The 23,448-nt window shown below is 40.0% G+C and overlaps 1 protein-coding gene across 1 annotated transcript; it reads right to left on the bottom strand.

Annotated features, from left to right (window-relative positions):
• Window positions 1-13,853: 13,853 nt before the first annotated feature.
• LOC135462637 (dentin sialophosphoprotein-like) lies at window positions 13,854-17,413 on the bottom strand. Its single transcript, XM_064739860.1, has 2 exons — window positions 17,384-17,413; window positions 13,854-14,942 (listed from the first exon to the last, which is right to left on the bottom strand). The coding sequence occupies exons 1-2, from the start codon at window positions 17,411-17,413 to the stop codon at window positions 13,854-13,856; spliced, it is 1,119 nt and encodes a 372-aa protein (XP_064595930.1).
• Window positions 17,414-23,448: the final 6,035 nt, after the last annotated feature.

The following is a 23,448-nucleotide window of genomic DNA, read 5'->3' on the forward strand; positions in this document are numbered from 1 at the left end:
AATGTCTGGTGGTACATTCAGACGTTAACAAATTAAATGACATAGGTAGAGGTGTCAGGCCTGGGGTCGCACTTAATGGACAAAAACGGTCGTAATGTGGAGAGGGGTCCGGTCTGGTGTCCCACTTAATGGACAAAAAAATTGTGATAATCAGGCAAGGCGATGATAAAAGACAATAAAATCTGGTATCATAGATGAAACTGCATCTACGGTGATTCACTGAAGCGAAAATACATGTTAATGGCTAGTGTTCGTGACACATGTATAAACAGCACGACAAGGATGTCTTGATATGGTTATAGGACCGTCATGGGATGACACACGTACCACAACATGACCTGGTCGTCAGGGGATGACACACGTGCCACAACATGACCTGGTCGTCAGGAGATGACACACGTACCACAACATGACCTGGTCGTCAGGGGATGACACATGTGCCACAACATGACCTGCTCGTCAGGAGATGACACACGTGCCACAACATGACCTGGTCGTCAGGGGATGACACACGTACCACAACATGACCTGGTCGTCAGGAGATGACACACGTACCACAACATGACCTGCTCGTCAGGGGATGCCACACGTACCACAACATGACCTGGTCGTCAGGGGATGACACACGTGCCACAACATGACCTGCTCGTCTGGAGATGACACACGTACCACAACATGACCTGGTCGTCAGGGGATGACACACGTGCCACAACATGACCTGGTCGTCTGGAGATGACACACGTACCACAACGTAACCTGGTCGTCAGGGGATGACATAGGTGCCACAACATGACCTGGTCGTCTGGGGAAAATACACGTACCACAACATGACCTGCTCGTCAGGGGATGACACACGTACCACAACATGACCTGCTCGTCTGGGGATGACACACGTACCACAACATGACCTGGTCGTCAGGGGATGACACACGTACCACAACATGACCTTAATATAACACTCGGGTGCTCCTAAATACGGCTGTTCACACGTGTATGCCTCCTGTACTTATAATGTACGTATTCTGCAGGGCTGTGTACGGACTATGAACTAGCGCTGAGTGGTAAGGCGTATCCTGTCTTCGCCAGACTGGCTCCTAGAGAGATCGCTCCTATTGTCTTCCCCAGAAAGGTAAGTGCGAACATGTATTTATTTATTTTATTTAATGGTTAGTCTAAATGGGTCGCTGGAAAAGTTCTGAAACAAGAAAAACGTGTACATATAACAGTACAGGCTGCTACATGCATAGATCCACTTTATGATCAGACTTGTACAATATATGGCGTGTACTAGACTTCCATACTTTTGCAACAGGTTAACTGTTGAAGCTCTCCAAAAGACATATCGTAAGTGTCTTTCCATTTTTCAGCCTGACTGCAGAGACGCGTTTATCCCCTGCCCGAGGGTGTACGGCATGGACGTGTGTGGCACGGACGGGGTGACCTACAGTAGTGAATGTGACCTGTGTAACCTTAAGAGAGCCAAAGAAGTTCGCGGCGAAACATTCGACGTCATGATTGTCAAGATGGGTGGGATTTGTTAAATGCTACGTCTACGTCCCAGCTCCACGTGTAATTGTTCCACCATGACGATTGTAAACTAATAAAGCTTTTGAAAAAAAAAAAACGTATAAAGATTTTCTCTCCACGTTTTACTGGAAAAATACACTTCTTGGAGTACCTCAATTCTTTTTATTTGTCAGACATATCCAATTACCAGTTTCACTTTTTCTCACTTCTGGTAATAAACATATTTTCATATGTTTTGAAATCCCGAGAAAAATGGGAGAGAAATGTAATTTTTTGTTTTCAGTTTATTAATATATGTCCCAGTCGGACTACGTGTTGGATATGTATTTCTGAAATAATAGGCCACCGATGAAAAACGTCAGAATTTTGTCCTGGCAACTGGGGTTTTCCTCCAGTAAGTTTCCTTATAACTGTACATTTAGTACAGTTATAAGGGCTCTATCAGCATGAGCGCTCATTCACCTGGTACATGTACTTATAATGTATTAAAATTATAAATATGTATGTAAAAACATATAAATGACAATAATTCTGTCTGTTTGGATTAAGACAGGTGTATATTTCCTCTGCGTCTACCGTCAATTTACAGCGAAGTAATTGCACACATTCTCGTCAGTATGCATAGTTTAGGCGCTACGTTCGTTTGTTCCTACCCTTATCCTCCTAACATGTATTAAGGTGTCCTTGAGGTATACTTGAGGAACATTTGAGGTGTACCATTGGGCTATAGCATATCTAAACTGAGGTGTGTCTAGGGTATGCTTGAGGTGTATTTGAGATGTACTGAAGGTGTATTTGGGGTACAATTATGCAAACCAGTGCCTCAAGTACACATATAGTACAACTCAGTGGAGGTGTACCCTATAAATATAAGGTAAAAATATGAGGCACAAGGTGTATTGGAGGTACATGCTTATAGGCAAGGTGAATGTACTCTGTTTTCACTTTTGTTTTGATAGAAAACAAGCTCAAAGCACTTAAATATTGGCTGTATAAATTATAGATAAATTTAAATAAGTTTGCGCATGCTGTTCTCTATTTACAGTGCATGTATCTGTAAATCTCAGTTGATTTACAACAAAGGCAGTGACAAACATTTACATAAAGCTTTCTAGCTGCCTGATCAAAATTCTGTGGTACTCCTGTTCTATGCCCATTAGAACTGTCCATGTGCCCAAACATGTTACAAATTCTGTCCCAGGAAGCATCAATCCGTGCATAACTGGGCTGTTTTCCCACAGCCTGGAATATATATGCACATTGTTCAGGGCAGCCATCTTGGAATAATCAGGGGTAAATATATACGTGCTCTGTGACTGGTCAATATTCGCACACTGAATGGCAAGTTAGTGTTCGGTTGGACAAAGGCTTACATTTATTTAGTAAATCTTTTTCATTTTTTGCACAAAAACTTTTGTAATTTTATATTCAACATTTTGTCTGAAGTAAAATGTCTAAATCTTATCTCTTAATTGTTTTAAAACTTTAAAAAAGAGTATGAGGTGTACCTGAGACACATGACCACTAAATTATTTTCAAAACCTGCCAAAATTCTTAAGGAACACCTGAGGTACATCATTTAGTTTTTTTTTCAAACTTTCAAAGTTTTTAAGTTAAACGTGAGGTACATCATTTACTTATTTTTCAAACTTTCAAAGTTTCTAAGATAAACGTGAGGTACATTTACTTATTTTTCAGACTTTCAAAGTTTCTAAGATAAACGTGAGGTACATCATTCTTATTTTTCAGACTTTCAAAGTTTCTAAGATAAACGTGAGGTACATCATTCTTATTTTTCAGACTTTCAAAGTTTCTAAGATAAACGTGAGGTACATCATTGACTTATTTTTCAAACTTTCAAAGTTTCTAAGATAAACGTGAGGTACATCATTGACTTATTTTTCAAACTTTCAAAGTTTCTAAGATAAATGTGAGGTACATCATTTACCTTTTTTAAACGTTCAAAGTTTATAAAGTGAACTTGAGGTACATTTTCTAAGTTGATTTTCTGTGAAAGTTGCTGAGGCGTATTTGAGGTACTTTATTTTATATTAAAAAACCGCTCAAAAACTCTCAAAGTTTCGAAGTTGTAACTGAGGTACATCTTCTAAGTGTTGACAATTAATCTGCTAAACTGAAGGTTACTCCAGACATTGAATTCATGGAATACGTCATGTTGCACTCAGACAAGCTCATGTAGAAGATGACAAAGGAATGTTTGAAACAAGACAAAGGGATTACAGTGTGCACACACTCAAATACACGTAACATGTGAAGCTGGGATACCTGTATGACATCAACGCGAAAGTCTTGCGTGTATCTGCATTTCTAGGACAACATGAGGAGAAGTGTCTGGCCTGGTGTCACATTCAAAGGGTAGCAGGAAGATAACGTAGAAATCTTGTGTGTATCTGCATTTCTAGGACAACATGAGGAGAAGTGTCTGGCCCAGTGTCACATTCAAAGGGTAGCAGAAAGATAACGTAGAAATCTTGTGTGTATCTGCATTTCTAGGACAACATGAGGAGAAGTGTCTGGTCTGGTGTCACATTCAAGGGACAGCAAATTTGTGGACATAAGGAAGATAACGTAATAATCTTGTGTGTATCGGCATTTCTTGGACAACATGAGGAGAAATGTCTGGTCTTGTGTCACATTCAAAGGACAGCAGGAAGATAACGTGGAAATCTTGTGTGTATCTGCATTTCTAGAACAACATGACGAGAAGTGTCTGGTCCGATGTCATATTCAAGGCAGAGTAAATTTGTGGACATAAGGAATGTAGGAAGTGGTGGGCAGGGGAGGGATAAAATGTCTGGTGGTACATTCAGACGTTAACAAATTAAATGACATAGGTAGAGGTGTCAGGCCTGGGGTCGCACTTAATGGACAAAAACGGTCGTAATGTGGAGAGGGGTCCGGTCTGGTGTCCCACTTAATGGACAAAAAAATTGTGATAATCAGGCAAGGCGATGATAAAAGACAATAAAATCTGGTATCATAGATGAAACTGCATCTACGGTGATTCACTGAAGCGAAAATACATGTTAATGGCTAGTGTTCGTGACACATGTATAAACAGCACGACAAGGATGTCTTGATATGGTTATAGGACCGTCATGGGATGACACACCTACCACAACATGACCTGGTCGTCAGGGGATGACACACGTGCCACAACATGACCTGGTCGTCAGGGGATGACACACGTACCACAACATGACCTGGTCGTCAGGGGATGACACACGTACCACAACATGACCTGGTCGTCAGAGGATGACACACGTACCACAACATGATTTGCTCGTCAGGGGATGGCACACGTACCACAACATGACCTGGTCGTCAGGGGATGACACACGTACCACAACATGTCCTGCTCGTCAGGGGATGACACACGTACCACAACATGACCTGCTCGTCAGGGGATGACACACGTACAACAACATGACCTGCTCATCAGGGGATGACACACGTACCACAACATGACCTGCTCGTCCGGGGAAGACACACGTACCACAACATGACCTGGTCGTCAGGGGATGACACACGTACCACAACATGACCTGTTCGACAGGGGATGACACACATACCACAACATGACCTGGTCGTCAGGGGATGACACACGTACCACAACATGACCTGGTCTTCAGGGGATGACACACGTACCACAACATGACCTGCTCGTTAGGGGATGACACACGTACCACAACATGACCTGGTCGTCAGGGGATGACACACGTGCCACAACATGACCTGGTCGTCAGGGGATGACACACGTACCACAACATGACCTGCTCGTCAGGAGATGACACACGTACCACCACATGACCTGGGAGGTCTTCCAGCAATCTGTTCAGCATAAAGGGGATAGTGCAACGACTTGTTGACCCGTATCAGTATAATGGTTGGGGTGGGGCCACAAGACAAGAGAGCGGTGGAAATCCGTCCTGCGACAAGGAGGCACATTACATGCATACTAAGGATTCCTTCAGCGTCATGTGACTGAAACGTTCGAGGTTAAACCCCAAGCTCTCACCCACTCACTCCCGAACCTGCGGATGGTCATAAGTTATTCTCCGCTTTCCTCTGACGACAATGCTGAACGCAGTCGTATATACGAAATGCTCTTAAGTAAACGCCATTCAAGTAAATTAATACATTCATTTTTGTTGTGTATGGTTTTGCCAGTCAGCTTCAGTTGAGGTTGTTAATACGACCAGAACACGTTCATCGAATTTATAAATGAACTGAAAAGATGCTTAGAAATACATGACAGTCCATATCTACAGTTAATGCAATGCAATTTGCAATTTTCACCAGGAAATCATTCAGCGAAATTCTGATGAGAGAAATGGACAGTACTTCGTAGTCATTTAGCTCACAATTCATCTCGTTTAAATAAATGGACACGTACAAAATATCTCAGAATTGTTGCTCACTGTCTTAAATACTTAGAGCAGTTTATGTTGACCTTTGTATAATAATATAACTGTGAATAGACATAGTATACAGAATTGTTATGCCCTGATTTTTTTTCAGCTATTGTTACATGTTTACTATGCAAATACCTCACATTTTTAACAGGTAAACACCACATGTTTACTTTTTAAACATCTCTCGTGTTTACTCTGTAATCATCTCACATGTTTACGTTTTAAACATCTCTCGTGTTTACTCTGTAATCATCTCACATGTTTACAACATTAAACATTGTGACATGTTTATCTGATTGGCGAACAATTTGTCTTTATTGGAAACATCTATCACCATACTACTGAAACGTTTTTATCTTTATTATAATGACTAAATCCCTTTATATACTGAACATTATTTCATGAATAAACGCCAGGGCGCGTTCCCAAGGTGTAACAGAAAACGTTCTTGTCATTCATCCACCCAGCCGTACACTGATGATATGCTAGATTTAAACAATTCATATATAACAAAGGCTTTTACCCACCTTCCCTGGATATAAAGGAAGTCACCGACACTGCAGATGGTACATCTTATCTGCACATATATTTGTACAAAGACCAAAACGAATTTATCTCTGGCAAACACTACGACCAGAAGGATAGTTTGAATTTTGGCATTATAAATTATCCTTACTGGGACAGAAATATACTGACGGGTTCAGCATGTAGCGTGTAGATAGCTCAAGTTGTAGCATTTGTTAGATCCTGCGTTTTATGTGACGATTTCAGTCAACGTCGCAATTAAGTTATTACTAAAAAACTAGTGTGTCAGGGTTATTCCACCAAACACTCCCATTCCAAATTTCTTGAGTTTTACAATGAGTATAATTCTCTTGTAAGTAAATACGGACAGAGTGTCCAAAATCTCTGGCACTCTGATTCATGATTCTATCTAATTCTGCTTAACCCGGGTCAGGGGTGTATCTTCATCGTGTTGAATTAGATCGCCGCGTTGGATACATGAAGCGCAACTGAGATACGTATTTTAATATCGATAACAGATATTCTAGCATGATACTCGATTGGAGCACTGATTTCACTCGTTTGCCTAGAACGTACCTTGCGACTTTCCATCCTCACTGAAAACTGTTGACTTCTCTTTCTCTTTGGTGGTTTGTGTTTTACGTCATTTTGGATACTAGCCTTGTAATTACTGACCTCAAACGTCCTTGGTTGACGGCTGGTATACGAATGTGGGTTTCTAGGGACAGATTTGTAGACAGAACACCTCTTACTGTGATTACTTACCTAAAACTCCGTGGTTGACGGCTGGTATACGAATGTGGGTTTCTAGGCACAGATTTGTAGACATAACATCTCTTACTGTGATTACTTACCCGAGACACCTTGGTTGACGGCTGGTATACGAATGTCAGTTTCTAGGCACAGACTTGTAGACAGAACACCTCTTACTGTGATTACTTACCCGAGGCACCTTGGTTGACGGCTGGTATACGAATGTCGGTTTCTAGGCACAGACTTGTAGACAGAACACCTCTTTCTGTGATTACTTACCTGAAACACCTTGGTTGACGGCTGGTATACGAATGTGGGTTTCTAGGCACAGATTTGTAGACATAACACCTCTTACTGTGATTACTTACCTAAAACACCTTGGTTGACGGCTGGTATACGAATGTCGGTTTCTAGGCACAGACTTGTAGACAGAACACCTCTTACTGTGATTACTTACCTAAAACTCCGTGGTTGACGGCTGGTATACGAATGTCGGTTTCTAGGCACAGACTTGGTTGACGGCTGGTATACGAATGTCGGTTTCTAGGGACAGATTTGTAGACATAACATCTCTTACTGTGATTACTTACCCGAGACACCTTGGTTGACGGCTGGTATACGAATGTCGGTTTCTAGGCACAGATTTGTAGACAGAACACATCTTACTGTGATTACTTACCCGAGACACCTTGGTTGACGGCTGGTATACGAATGTCGGTTTCTAGGCACAGATTTGTAGACAGAACACCTCTTACTGTGATTACTTACCCGAGACACCTTGGTTGACGGCTGGTATACGAATGTCGGTTTCTAGGCACAGATTTGTAGACAAAACACCTCTTACTGTGATTACTTACCCGAGACACCTTGGTTGACGGCTGGTATACGAATGTCGGTTTCTAGGCACAGATTTGTAGACAGAACACCTCTTACTGTGATTACTTACCTAAAACACCTTGGTTGACGGCTGGTATACGAATGTCGGTTTCTAGGCACAGACTTGTAGACAAAATACCTCTTACTGTGATTACTTACCTAAAACACCTTGATTGACGGCTGGTATACGAATGTCGGTTTCTAGGCACAGATTTGTAGACAGAATACCTCTTACTGTGATTACTTACCCGAGACACCTTGGTTGACGGTTGGTATACGAATGTCGGTTTCTAGGCACAGATTTGTAGACAGAAGACCTCTTACTGTGATTACTTACCCGAGACACCTTGGTTGACGGCTGGTATACGAATGTCGGTTTCTAGGCACAGATTTGTAGACAGAACACCTCTTGCTGAGCGTTATACATCTAAGTGGCCAAACCCAGACAGACATCCTCTCTGGAGAAAATAATAAATAACTAATTCATAAAACAACCATTTGTGGAAAAAAATTTTTCGTCTTCATTTTTCGGTTAAAGAGACATGGCTGTATCTGGCACCCAGATGATAAAGGCAAGAAATGTAGCCAGGTCATCAGCATTCCTATTGTGTTTAATTTACCATGCGCCAAAATCTGTACCGTGGGCTAAACATCAGTTATTTTGATCGCTTCTGATGAACATTTGTTTGTTTTAATCTTACAAAAAGACCACATTGCTGTTCTTTTGCTTCTCTCAGTAAGTACAAATTCGTTCTATACAAATGCTCTGTACATTTATGCCCATAGTTTTTCAGATGTATGGCTTTGTGCCATCTTTTCGATCTATAGAATATTTCCTTCATTACATGGGAGTACACCTTTACACAGGGCAGTTCTTGGGGGCAATGGTGATGCTGTTTATCTGCTGTACGAGAAATGGGTCGACGTCAGTGGTCAGGCAAAGGTCAGTAACTTATGGTTACACATTGTTTATTCCTCATGTCATGGAGCAGCCCTCGTCTCAACACCCAAATCATCACGGGCATAGACGAGACGTTAATGAACCAGACACTTTCAGGATATTCATTACACTGTAGAAAGCCTCCACAGAAGAAAAATGTGAAGTCCTGTACAACATACAAAAAACTCTTTTAAAATGAAATTACATAAATGTAAACCAACATGTGCACTTTACAGCCCAGTATAAAATGTTCAGGGAGGCTGTTTTAAGCACCAAGGCGGCGAATGCCGTATAATGCCGTCATTAAGCCGGCGTAGCGTTTCGACTCATTTCAAAAACCGGATTTGACAAATCGAGATACAACACTACGACAACAGAACGACGTTCGTTTAGGACAAGGCGCTCTCGTTGTTCGGCACTGCAGGATGAATCTTTCAATTTTTACATAGGGTGATATATACAATATATTAAAATAATTTTAGAAAGTACTAGGATGATCTTATGGATTACCTTGTTGGTTGGATTTGGGTTTACAATATTTCAGAAATAGAGATGTCTTCTCAGTATTTTGATTTAAATAAGATTCCTACCTGTTGCAAGACAGACATGAATGCTTACCGTGCCCTACACTTTGCGGCTATGTCACTTCCGGGGACGTCAGTCTGTTGCTTTTATGATGTTACTCGAACACTGCATATTGTAATTATGTGACAGCGCACTTTAGCTGTTAAATCTGTAAACAGGTTTCATCCTGTTGAAAACCGGCGTAACACAAGTGGTATATATGTGATGTATTAGTATTATATTCCACAGTACAGATGGATGCCTCTGCACCTGGCAGCTCAGGAAGGCAACGTGGGTCTTGTTCGCCTGTTAACGGAAAAGGGCGCTAGTGTCCATGCAGTGCAAAAGGTAGCGGGTTTTCTCATATGTCTGAACCACTTATGCATTGAATTCAACATACAGTAAATACGTGAATGCTGTGCAGATCCAGCCATTTCTTCGATGTTGAACCAATTGTCAACCAGTACAACCCCTTTGGTATCCACAACAGTTTAACTACCAACATAAACAAAGGAAGAATCCTAGGACAGTAATATTATATTGAAGTTACGTTATCTTTATCGACAGTGATAAAGGTGATAATGCCAAAGTCAAACAAAGTACGAGTCTTTACAAACACCTATTCGTATACACAACAATGTACGAGTCACATAAACAATGAAGCAAATGTATGCGCAATAAGCTTCTCTTTGTGTATCGATCTGCTACAAACTAATTTAAGTGTGTCGTTGAGCGATCATTTAGTCTGTAAATACGATCACCCTGACATAACATTTTAAGAATACAAGTTCCCACATGTAAACATATTTACAGTCAGTGGTGTACCTTACAAGTGCGCTTGTTTACGTGTCAGACAAACATGTATCTGCTCATCGGCGATATATATATATATATATATATATATATATATATATATATATATATATATATATATATATATATATATATATATATATATTGTAGGGAACCAAACATACAAATAAGTAGCTCAGTTTTTATGGCACAGCTTTCACGCATTTTACACAGAACGCTTTTTATGACCGACACAATTGCGAAGGCAGTAATGATGACCTTAATTGTTTCAAGTCGTTAAGGAACAAAAAAGTGATATTCATGCTGACACTGGGCCCACCTTGTTTTCTTGCTCTAACTTCTCGGTGATGAACGTCAAGCGAGGCAGCAACAAACACCACTTTCAAAGTATTTGTCATGATCAGACTCAAGTGTGAGGCGCCTCGAATTCTAGGCAGACGTTCTACGCGTTACCAAGCTGTTTAAATGTATCCTTATGATAAACGTTCTCATGAATAGAAAACAGTGAATAATTGGCATATAGATGATGTGAAATTCTGATTTACCCCTTGCTTTAGCCTGTCAGATTCATACACGGAACAGTTTCGCCAATTTTTGTTCATATTTGTTATTTCACAAATAAACTGTTTCTTGCAGTGCCGCCTTTAGTACACATGACGCCCACACTTTGAGCACAAGACAAACGTCTAGTGTTGTCGTTGTACCATTGTGTTCCGGGTTTTTATCAGTTCCCGGTTTTTACCGGCTTCGAACCACTTTGTGTTAGTTATCTTAGATATGTTAAGCCACGGAGATCAACATTTGTAGAAATATCATCACGTAAATGTCTATTTAATAGCTGATTGTGAGTTTGCATAGTGTCTTCTTCGAAAAAATCCTTTCATTCGGGAAAGAAAGTATTGGACGTCAGAGTATATCTTGCTACTGGCAGTAAAGCCTACTTTGACAACATATACATCGGTGAAGAAAAACAACAACAAAAATAAATATAGCTGTCAGGGACAGCGATGCCGGGGTTCAAGCCAGTAGGGCCGTTATATGCATGTATCGGCGCATATACAATAAATGTGGATCCCTGGAAACATATTCACTGGGCAGTCTCCAGCTTTACAGCTTTAACAGTTTTCTTTAACAGTCATTTGCAAAAATGGCGGAAAATGCAACTTTTTGCAATTCGATCGCAATTTGCGACAAAAACATGCATCGTAGCAAAGAAATAAGATAAGATTCGTGATCAGGACGTCAAACTAGGTCGGGTAGCTGGCTGTCAACATTTATACTTTCATCTTAGTCATAAATGCATTTATAATGCCTTGTATAACATGGGGACGTCAAAGTGCCAAATGTCAAAGGTAAATCAGCCTTTGAACAATTTTTCAAGCACTTCAACTCCTACATTTAATAAGCCATTTGAAAGATTTTCCGCACACATTGAGTTCACACATAGTCCTTTGCACTCAGCCATTTTCAGCTCTGCAACTATAGCCGTTTTTTGTCACGTAACTTCCAAAAATAGGAAAAAATTGCAACTTTTCTCACTTTGATCGCAATTTGCGACAAAAACATGCACTACTGGAATAAAATAAGACCAGATTCGTGATCAGGACGTCAAATTACGTCAGGTAACATAATTAAAAGACTCAAATTCAAAATTTTTTATTTGGGATGACGTCACTTCCGTTTCCGGTTTTTTCCTGACATATTGCATTCTGCCTCTGTCAAAGAATTTACAGGCAACAGTTGTTCCATGTAGAGAATGTCAGGTCAATCGGATGTTAAGTTCAGAAGAAAATGTTTCCCAAATCTTTTAGTACAACCCAACATGGCGGATGGGTCACGTGACCTGGGGTACCTAAACTTTTATTCGTATAAAAGACAGTCCCCACTCCTAGTTCAATTTCACGCATTTCTGCCATGCTAATTTAGCCGCAAAAGTTTTTCAATTTTAAAGCTTGTAAAAATAGCCATTTTCGTTTTGGGATGTACTATTTCCGGTTTGCTGACGTCACTTCCGGTTATGTCAAATTTCTCTTCATGCCTTGGGATGATGTTAGGCCTTAAGACTGCGACTCCAACTTCATTGGTTACAGTTTTGATGACGTCACTTCAGGTTTCCCAAAATTAGCATATCTGGACTCGGCGTCCAAAACTGCATCAGGCGGGGATATTTCAGATCAATCCCATTAGCCGTTTTGCAGAAGAAGATTTTTAAAGCTTTTGATTTATTTATTTATTTATTTAATTGGTGTTTCACGCCGTACGCAAGAATATTTCACTTAGGCCTATACGACGGCGGCCAGCATTATGGTGGGAGGAAACCGGGCAGGGTCGGGGGAAACCCACGACCATCCACAGGTTGACCTTCCCACTTACGACCAGAGAGGAAAGCAGCATGAACCGGACTTGAACTCACAGCGACCGCATTGGTGAGAGACTCCTGGGCCATTACGCTGTGATAGCGCGCTAATCAACTGAATGGCTTAAACCCCTAATAAGTAAACATGGCTTAGACAAAGTATTCAGTGGTCTATACAAAATAGGTAATGTTTGTGTGATACATTGTCATTTTCTTCCACAGAATGGATGGACGGCTCTGCACATTGCAGTTCAGAAATGTCATTTTGACATCGCCGCTCTACTCGTGAACAAAGGTGCTAACGTCGACGAACTGGGAACTATTTACATGAAGCATAAATATGTTTGTTCCATAATTTGCCCCAGTCAGTGATATAACAACAGTTATGTAGAGTTTCAATACACCATTCGTTACATAAATAACCCGAAATTTTCATTGGTCACCTGAACTTTCATTAACAAGCTTATCCGATGACAAAGCACAACTGCATACCGGTCTACTTTAATTGTTTGTTGCCGTGCACAAAAAAAGAGAAAACAGGCTAGCGATCACTTATTACATTAAGACAGCGGTAACATTTGTATTCATGAAGTTTTTAAGAAATAGTTGGTGAAAGGAAATGAAACGCTTGACACTGTACACGCCCTAACCAAGGTATTCACAAACACAAGTATAACCGTCACTGCGTCAGGCGTCATCGGCAGCAGCATGTCTCAGGATCAGATTTTCACGAAATTAAACACCTACAAACACACCTTATTACTTTGTTGAGCACCAAGGAGTTGTCTCGTGTGTATGAACACGTCTGGAACTGGTGTACTTCAAGACTATTCTTAGATCTAGTTCATTCTATTTTCCACACCGAACATGATAATGTTACCGTATGATATTACCTGCTACACGAAGGGGCTTCTTCGCAACACTGTTATGACAACTGGCGTATGTTTACAAGAAATTTACTGGAACTTTACTAGCATTTTACAAGTACGTAAACAAAATTCCAGCATGGTCTTACGTCTTGTTCGCAAACAAAAGCTGTAAATGTCCAGTACAAGTCGGATAATCATTTGCTGGTTCTAAATGCACATCTAAATGTCCGACGCGCGTCGCCTGTATGAATGATGTCACCTGTGTGAATGATGTTACCTGTGTGAATGATGCCACCTGTGTCAATGATGTCGCCTGTGCCAGTGCTGTCACCAGTGTCAATGATGTCACCAGTGTTAATGATGTCACCTGTGTGAATGATGTCACCTGTGTGAATGATGTCACCAGTGTCAATGATGTAACCAGTGTCAATGATGTCACCTGTGTCAATGATGTCACCTGTGTGAATGATGTCACCAGTGTCAATGATGTAACCAGTGTCAATGATGTCACCTGTGTCAATGATGTCAGTTGAGCCAGTGCTGTCACCAGTGTCAATGATGTAACCAGTGTCAATGATGTAACCAGTGTCAATGATGTCACCTGTGTGAATGATGTCACCAGTGTCAATGATGTAACCAGTGTCAATGATGTCACCTGTGTCAATGATGTCAGTTGAGCCAGTGCTGTCACCAGTGTCAATGATGTCACCAGTGTTAATGATGTCACCTGTGTGAATGATATCGCCTGTGCCAGTGCTGTCACCAGTGTCAATGATGTCACCAGTGTCAATGATGTCACCTGTGTCAGTGATGTCACCTATGTGAATGATGTCACCTGTGCCAATGATGCCACCTGTGTGAATGATGTCACCAGTGCGAATGATGTCACCAGTGTAAATGATGCCATCTGTGTGAATGATGTCACCAGTGTCAATGATGTCACCTGTGTCAATGATGTCACCTGTGTGAATGATGTCACCTGTGTGAATGATGTCACCTGTGTAAATGATGTCACCTGTGTGAATGATGTTGCCTGTGTGAATGATGTCACCTGTGTCAATGATGTCACCTGTGTGAATGATGTCACCTGTGTGAATTATGTCGCCTGTGTCAATGTTGTCACCCGTGTCAATGACGTCACCTGTGTCAATGTCGTCACCAGTGTCAATGATGTCACCTGTGGCAACGACATCAACTGTACCAGTGATGTCACCTGTGTGAATGATGCCACCTGTGTGAATGATGTCGCCTGTGTGAATGATGTCGCCCGTCAATGATGTCAACTGTGTCAGTGATGTCACCTCTGTCAATGACTTCAACTGTACATTCTTGATACATTCCGAGGCCTCTGTGGCTCAGTTGGTTAGCGCGCTAGCACAGCGTAATGTGCCAGGAGTCTCTCACCAATGCGGTTGCTGTGAGTTCAAGTCCTGCTCATGCTGGCTTCCTCTCCTGTCGTAAGTGAGAAGGTCTGTTAGCAGCCTGTGGATGGTCGTGGGTTTCCGCCGGGCTGTGCCCGGTTTTCTCCCACCATAATGCTGGCCGCCGTCGTATAAGTAAAATATTCTTGCGTACGGCGTAAAACACCAATCAAATAAATAAATAAATAAATTGATACATTCCTAATACCACCATACATGCCTGCAAGGTTGTAGGAAAATCTATAAAAAATTTTTTTTTTGAAATTTAGGAAGCATCCGTGATTTTTTTCCAGGATAATGGCAATTCAGTTAGCCAGAAAAAGAAAATGCCTGGGTGGACAAGGCCTAATGTTACATATGACCGAAAACTTCCTTCATCTCCACACAAACACGATGCAGAGTCAGTTCCCAGCAGCTTGCCGAGCGAATTAAGGGGAGATAACTCTAGGTGAATCTTTCCTGTGTCAAAACCACTCCAGAATTGTGGATATCGTATTCAGTAAGAGTCAGAATGTATGTTTATGCGAGATGACGTTGCTCTTGACTACATTTTACGGTTTCCCATTAAGTTATTTTCTCGGATGAAAAAATGTTAATTTGGTTTAAAAAATGAGATATTTTGTAAGTTATTCCTACAAAATTCTTGGTACACAACATGATTTTTTTATATTCTTCTCTTTAAATTAATAGCGGTGTTAAAACATGTCGGCCCTACTAACATCTGACATGTCTATCCCAAGACTGCTACATGTAAAACAGGTGTCATAAAATGTGACAACACAGAGTAAGGCGTGTGGAGGGTTTTATGTTATCATCATGTGTCTGAAGTTCTCTCAAAATGCAGTGATCGTGCTGTGTTCAAAATGATTACTTAAAGGTTACATCGTAATATCCAAAGTTATGTGGTTATCGTCACACGTGATTTTTACTTCGCTATCAGTTGCGGACCATATGCAAAGACACATATTAAATAGAGAGGAAACAGTATCGAGTCTGTCACGCAATATTCAGGCTAGTACGTTTATCTACCCAATTAATATCTCCGCCTGTTGCCCATTTCTCCAAATGAAAGGGGTTTGATCTTGTTCAAGACCTTAATATGTTTTTAACATTTATATACAGGTGTAATCTTGGCATATCATTTATTGTAAAAGATGATGCTTCACAGTTTGCAGATATGAGGTGAAATATAAGGATTTCCTTCAGAGAAAAGGCTGCTGTTTCAAAGTTTACAGATATCGGGTTAAATATAGGGATTTCCTTCAGAGAAAATGGTGCTGTTTCACAGTTTGCAGATATCGGGTGAAATATAAGGATTTCCTGATGAGGAAAGGGTGCTGTTTCACAGTTTGCAGATAACGGGTGAAATAGAGGAATTTCCTTATGAGGAAAGGGTGCTGTTTCACAGTTTGCAGATATGAGGTGAAATATAAGGATTTCCTTCAGAGGAAAGGGTGTTGTTTCACAGTTTGTAGATATCGGGCGAAATATAGGGATTTCCTTGAGAGAAAAGGGTGTTGTTTCACAGTTTGCAGATATAGGGTGAAATATAGGGATTTCCTAATGAGGAAAGGGTGTTGTTTCACAGTTTGCAGATATCAGGTCAAATATAGGGATTTCCTAATGAGGAAAGGGTGCTGTTTCACAGTTTGCACATATCAGGTTGAATATAGGGATTTCCTTCAGAGGAAATGGTGCTGTTTCGCAGAGTGTGCAGATATCAGGTCAAATATAGGGATTTCTTTCAGTGGAAAGTGTGCTGTTTCATACAGTTTGTAGATATCAGGTGAAATATAGGGTTTCCCTTCAGCGAAAAGGTCCTGTTTCACAAAGTTTGTGGATATCACATTTTTATCACAAATTATTTCCAATGCTACATGTACGTCATACAACAGCACACGGTTTCATTTATATGCAGCTTTAAAATATTTCGCCAAATGCTGTCCTATCCTGTGCCTGTACCTGCAATGTATTATAGAAGTACTGAGTTTCGAAACTTCGCTGTATTGGGAAACTAGCAAGGCGGCATTGGAAGGTCTTTGTAAAGGCTGCAGATGGCAGCAAGAAGATAAGCATAGGGTTACGTATTTAAATCTCACCAGGTGGGTAGGTATCTCCTCCACTTGATACCGGGTATGCTTTTACAGTGAACGCTGTTTTCATTGGTAATTCAGGTACCTTTGCTTTACGGCGCCAGGGAGCGTTGGGGTGGAGGTGTTGTGTGTGTGTGGGGGGGGGGGGGGGGGGGGGGGTACCACAGCACTTGGGAACTTCCCAATCAAAGTCTGCCACCAAAACCAAACCAGAGGGAGACGATCTGGAGGTCCCGGCATGTTTATGTGTTCAGACCATCATGACAGGATCAGGGGCGATAACTCTACATATCAACCTATCATAACAAACCTAAGTTTGATACCTCATGAAATATTTGAACGTTGAAAACAGTTCAGATACAAATAAAATCTCTGAGGATCGACGCCTAAGGATTAGGTGTTTAAGCAGTGATTGAAATGACATGTACTGAATGAAAACATCATTTGGTGTCTCTTAAAACGTTTTACGTCTATATCGGGTGTATCCGCTTGGATGACCGCCTGTCAGCCTCCTGACACTGATACTCCGATGTTGACGCAAAACGCTTTAAGAGATACCAAATGACGTTTTTATTGAGTAATTTCAACCACTGTTTCAACACTGCTCCACTCCAGAACCATACTTGAAAAGCCATTGTTTTCACATCAAACCAGTGGTGATAGAAATGTGTATGTGTTGTCATTAGACGCAAGGATTCCAATCATTTTGTCGTTTACCGTTAGCCAAAAGGGTCACACAGTTCACAGCCAATCACATTTTACACTCTTTTGATACAGAAGAAACATCAATCGTATGTGTACAAAATCCCCAGAGTGAAAACCAGGGGTGAATAATTATGTTCAGTGTGTATGTAATAAAATAACATCCGACAGCAACACTAGAGTAGAGACAATAGCATGCCTAGTACATGATCACGCAGTAGTGGTGAATTCCGTCCCCTTACCATGTTACCTCAGCTACTGTTATATTCAGTTCATCTATAATTAGATAAAGACATTCAGTAATCTTAAATGCTATTTACAAAAATCAACCGACATCAACATTGAGAGTAAAACTAAAGTAACAACGAGAGTGTAACCATTGGCAACCTGAATGGACAGTTTACATCAGACACTGTTTTTATCTGACTATTCATACGAATGATTGAAAAGTAGCAACTTATACTCATTGGGTCACGCTATACTCCATGAGATCCTTAACAAGTGTTAATTTCAATGATAGGTATGAGCATCCGGGTATGGAGTTATAAATAAGATGTAGTTATATGTAGATGTGTGTAATGCTGAATTTTGCCGTTTCCTGGGATTAAAATACTACAGAACATTAAAACAACTATACTGGAGGGCTATAGGCACATTCTAATTACTTTCCATAAAAGAGAATTTTTCAACTAAACACTACTTTGTTATGTATTCAAATTCACTACACTGGTCACGTGTCCAAGGAGTGCGTTGATGATTGGCTCAGAGAGGATATGAAATCGCTCCAAAACCACGAATCACTTTTTTAGTTTCTAAGATGCAGTGCACTAAGGAAGATTTTAGTGAAATCAAAAAAAAAAAAAAAAAAAAAACGTGAAGTGTATTTCAGATCAAGGACCATGAAAGCCAGTTTGAAACACTGAATTCTACCCTGGCTTCCTCTGGTCATATTTTAACCAATGGCATCCCGTGACTGATGTAGGCTTCAAACTGAATATGCTCATAAAGCTGTGAATGTTCATGTGTTCGCAAAGCGGAACTCGACTCAACATTCACAGAAATGACGCCATGTTGACATATATCTACTGGATCCCATCATATACATATAAAAAACCGAGCCACTTTGCGAGCAATATTACGAAAGTCGCTTGTCACAAACTCGAACTATTCACAAGTATCAGGTGACGGCATACATAGATAAGTTGTTTTGTGTCAGCCTGAATTGCAGGCTTGGTTGTTTCGGGTAATAGTAAAGACAGCATTGGGCGTTTACCAGAAATAGCTGAACAAAGAAGGCGTTATGTATGCGGAGTGTAACCACTGCGACATGAACTTGAAGGCCCCGGTATGTGTGAGAAGTGAGCACGTAACACATATCTGCCTGACGGATTATACATGTAATATAGCAGACGATAAAACCCGTCGGGGCTATCTTTATGTATGGCCAACTTGTAAAGGAAATATTTCTCTTATTTAGGTTTCAGCCTCCACTTTTAGCTGCATTTATGACTTTGTGTACTCACAATTCCTGTTGATGCCTTATGTCCATCGTGAAAAGCTTTGATTTAACCCAGAATTGTATAGTCTGTAGAATCTTTTGTTTAATAGTGACATGAATACCTGAAGCACATTTTATCTCGTTACCATGGAGTATGAGGTTTTACTTCAGTATTTTAATTTGAAAAGAAGCCTGTCGCCAGACTGATGCTTGAGTTTACTTTGTTATTATAGCACAAAACTATGTCGTATTCGGCTTATTACCTGATACTCTAATACGGTGATTGTGTGCAATAAATGGAATATGTCTGTTACATTTAACAGAAGAGCCTGCCACGATAACAGACTTCATCCCACATATACACATACAGCAGATATTCTGTTATTTTAACAGAAGATTCTGCTACAATAAATGAATTCATCAAACTAACACATATACAACAGATGTTCTGTTATATTTCACAAAAGATTCTGCTACAATAACAGAATTTATCCCACTAACACACATACAAAAGATGTTCTGTTATATTTAACAGAAGATTCTGCTACAATAACAGACTTCATTACACTAACACACATACGACAGATGTTCTGTTTATTTTTAACAGAAGATGCTACCAAAATAACAGAATTCATCACACTAACACAAACACACATCAGATATGTCCCGTTATATTTAGGAGAAGATTCTGCTACAATAACAGAATTCAACCCACTAACACACATACAACAGATATGTTCTGTTATATTTAAAAGAAGATTCTGCTACAATAACAGAATTCAACCCACTGATGCACATACAAAAGATGTTCTGTTATACTTAAGAGAAGATTTTGCTACAATAATAGACTACATCCCACTGACTCACATACAACAGATGTTCTGTTATATGAAACAGAAGATTCTGCTACAATAACAGACTTCATCCCATTAGCACACATACAACAGATGTTCTGTTATATTTAAGAGAAGACTCTTCTACAATAAAAGAATTCATCCCACTAACACACAGACAACAGATGTTGTGTTATATTTAACAGAAGATTCTGCTACAATAACAGACTTCATTACACTAACACACATACAACAGATGTTCTGTAATATTTAACAGAAGATTCTGCCACAATAACAGAATTTATCCCACTAACACACATACAACAGATGTTCTGTTATATTTAACAGGAGATTCTGCTAACAGAAGATTCTGCTAACAGAAGATTCTGCTACAATAACAGAATTCATCCCCCTAACACACATACAACAGATGTTCTGTTATGTTTAATAGAAGATTCTGCTACAGTGACAGACTTCATCCCACTAACACACCTACAACAGATGTTCTGTTATATTTAAGTGAAGATTTATACAACATATTTTCTGCTACATTTAACAAATTATTCACATAGAGTAGTAAATATCATTAACATTTAGGATTAGCTGTGGTGAAGAAAGACTAAAAACTGTCGACAAAGCAAACTCTGACATTAGAGATTTGCAAATGGTGATTTCACTGTTAAAATCTAATAATGTTGCCTAATAAAATCTAATGATATTAACTCTTCTCAACACTAAATCACAGATATGATGGTTATAATCCCATTTACCACTAAATTACAGATGTCATTGTTATAGTCCGATTCACCACTAAATTACAGATGTGATGGCTATAATCCCATTCACCACTAAATCACAGATGTCATTGTTATAGTCCGATTCACCACTAAATTACAGATGTGATGGATATATTCCCACTCACCACTGAATCACAGATGTCACTGTTATAGTCCCATTCACCACTAAATTACAGATGTGATGGTTATAATCCCATTCACCACTAGATCACAGATGTGATGGTTATAGTCTTATTCACCACTGAATTACAGATGTGATGGTTATAGTCCCATTCACCACTAGATCTGAGATGTGATGGTTATAGTCCCATTCACCACTAAATCACAGATGTGATGGTTATAGTCCCATTCACCACTAAATCACAGATGTCATTGTTATAGTCCCATTCACCACTGAATTACAGATGTGATGGCTATAGTCCCATTCACCACTAAATCACAGATGTGATGGTTATAGTACCATTCACCACTAAATCACAAATGTCATTGTTATAGTCCCATTCACCACTAAATTACAGATGTGATCGTTATATTCCCATTTACCACTAAAGCACAGATGTGATGGTTATAGTCTCATTTACCACTAAATCACAGATGCGATGGTTATAGTCCCATTCACCACTAAATCACAGATGTGATGGTTATAGTCCCATTCACCACTAAATCACAGATGTCATTGTTATAGTCCCATTCACCACTGAATTACAGATGTGATGGCTATAGTCCCATTCACCACTAAATCACAGATGTGATGGTTATAGTCCCATTCACCACTAAATCACAAATGTCATTGTTATAGTCCCATTCACCACTAAATTACAGATGTGATCGTTATATTCCCATTTACCACTAAAGCACAGATGTGATGGTTATAGTCTCATTAACCACTAAATCACAGATGTGATGGTTATAGTCCCATTCACCACTAAATCACAGATGTGATGGTTATAGTCCCATTTACAACTAAATCACAGATGTCATTGTTATAGTCCCATTCTCCACTGAATTACAGATGTGATGGCTATAGTCCCATTCACCACTAAATTACAGATGTGATGGCTATAGTCTCATTCACCACTGAATTACAGATGTGATGGTTAAAGTCCCATTCACCACTACATCTGAGATGTCATTGTTATAGTCCCATTCACCACTGAATTACAGATGTGATGGCTATAGTCTCATTCACCACTGAATCACAGATGTGATGGTTATAGTCCCATTCACCACTAAATCACAGATGTCATTGTTATAGTCCCATTCACCACTGAATTACAGATGTGATGGCTATAGTCCCATTCACCACTAAATCACAGATGTGATGGTTATAGTCCCATTCACCACTGAATCACAGATGTGATCGTTATAGTCCCATTCACCACTAAGTCACAGATGCCATTGTTATAGTCCCATTCACCACTAAATCACAGATGTGATGGTTATAGTCCCATCCACCACTAAATCACAGATGTGATGGTTATAGTCCCATTCACCACTAAATCACAGATGTGATTTTTATAATCACACTCAGCAAAGGAGCTGGAGGCTTATTAGAGCGTCACTGTCATGCCAACCTATGCTGAAGCCGTACATAGTAGCCTGGCACTGACGAGCATCTCGAGAATGCCCTAAGAGAAAGTGGTGATATGTGGTCTATAGCGATTGTACAGCCGTTCACGTGGCCTTTAGTTCCCTTATAATAAGATGTGTTTATTTCAGGGGAACATAAAAAAGGAAATTCAATGTTGCTTATGTGATATAATTTATACTTTGTGTCACACAGGATGTCAAACAGGACGTTGGGCAGCAACACAGTTGCATAGTCTGCTGCACAGGATGTCAAATAGGACGTCACCATGTGATATGGTCTATTTTCATAACACTGGCGACACAGACGTTGGGTAGCAAAATAGTTGCATAGTCTGCTGTACAACATGTAAAAGTTTACTGGGTTGGAAATCCTATACAACGGCATAAAAATGATCACCAGACAACCATTAAGAGAGAGCAGACACTTGTGTGTTAGGCCTGGGGATGAATTCATACATGTATACGATGTTTAGTTTAGATCCCCCACTGAATTCTGTCCTAATCTAAGTGTCATTCTCCATGGAAGCACAATATTTGGCACAAGTCCCAATTAGAGCGCCTATTATATGACTTTAGGCCTTATGTTAATTTATTCTATTCTTGAGCAAGATTTTGGTGGAGCAGTAAAAGTTGTAGATGAGTTGGGAAGGTGTTACCCCAAAACAGATCGGCACAGAATAGATATGGAAAGATAACACAGAATGAGGAGAGTTTTTAGACACAAGCTCTATCTAATATGGCATGTTATACCGATGTTCCTGGATATTGTCTTATTTATAAAACGATGAACTAGGGGCCGTCACATCACGGTTATCTGTTCCCATGTAAATTTTTCATATTGTTCTCGTTTTTTTT

Source organism: Liolophura sinensis, chromosome 2 (genome assembly GCF_032854445.1).
Source record: "Liolophura sinensis isolate JHLJ2023 chromosome 2, CUHK_Ljap_v2, whole genome shotgun sequence".
NCBI classification, from domain to species: domain Eukaryota; kingdom Metazoa; phylum Mollusca; class Polyplacophora; order Chitonida; family Chitonidae; genus Liolophura; species Liolophura sinensis.

Bases quoted from the DNA above. Each gene is read 5' to 3' on its own strand.
- LOC135462637 (XM_064739860.1), bottom strand. From the start codon at position 17,413: ATGCCGGGACCTCCAGATCGTCTCCCTCTG. The intron at 14,943-17,383 runs GTTTGGTTTTGG...TCACTGACACAG, and splicing joins CTCCAGATCGTCTCCCTCTG to TTGACATCATTGACGGGCGA.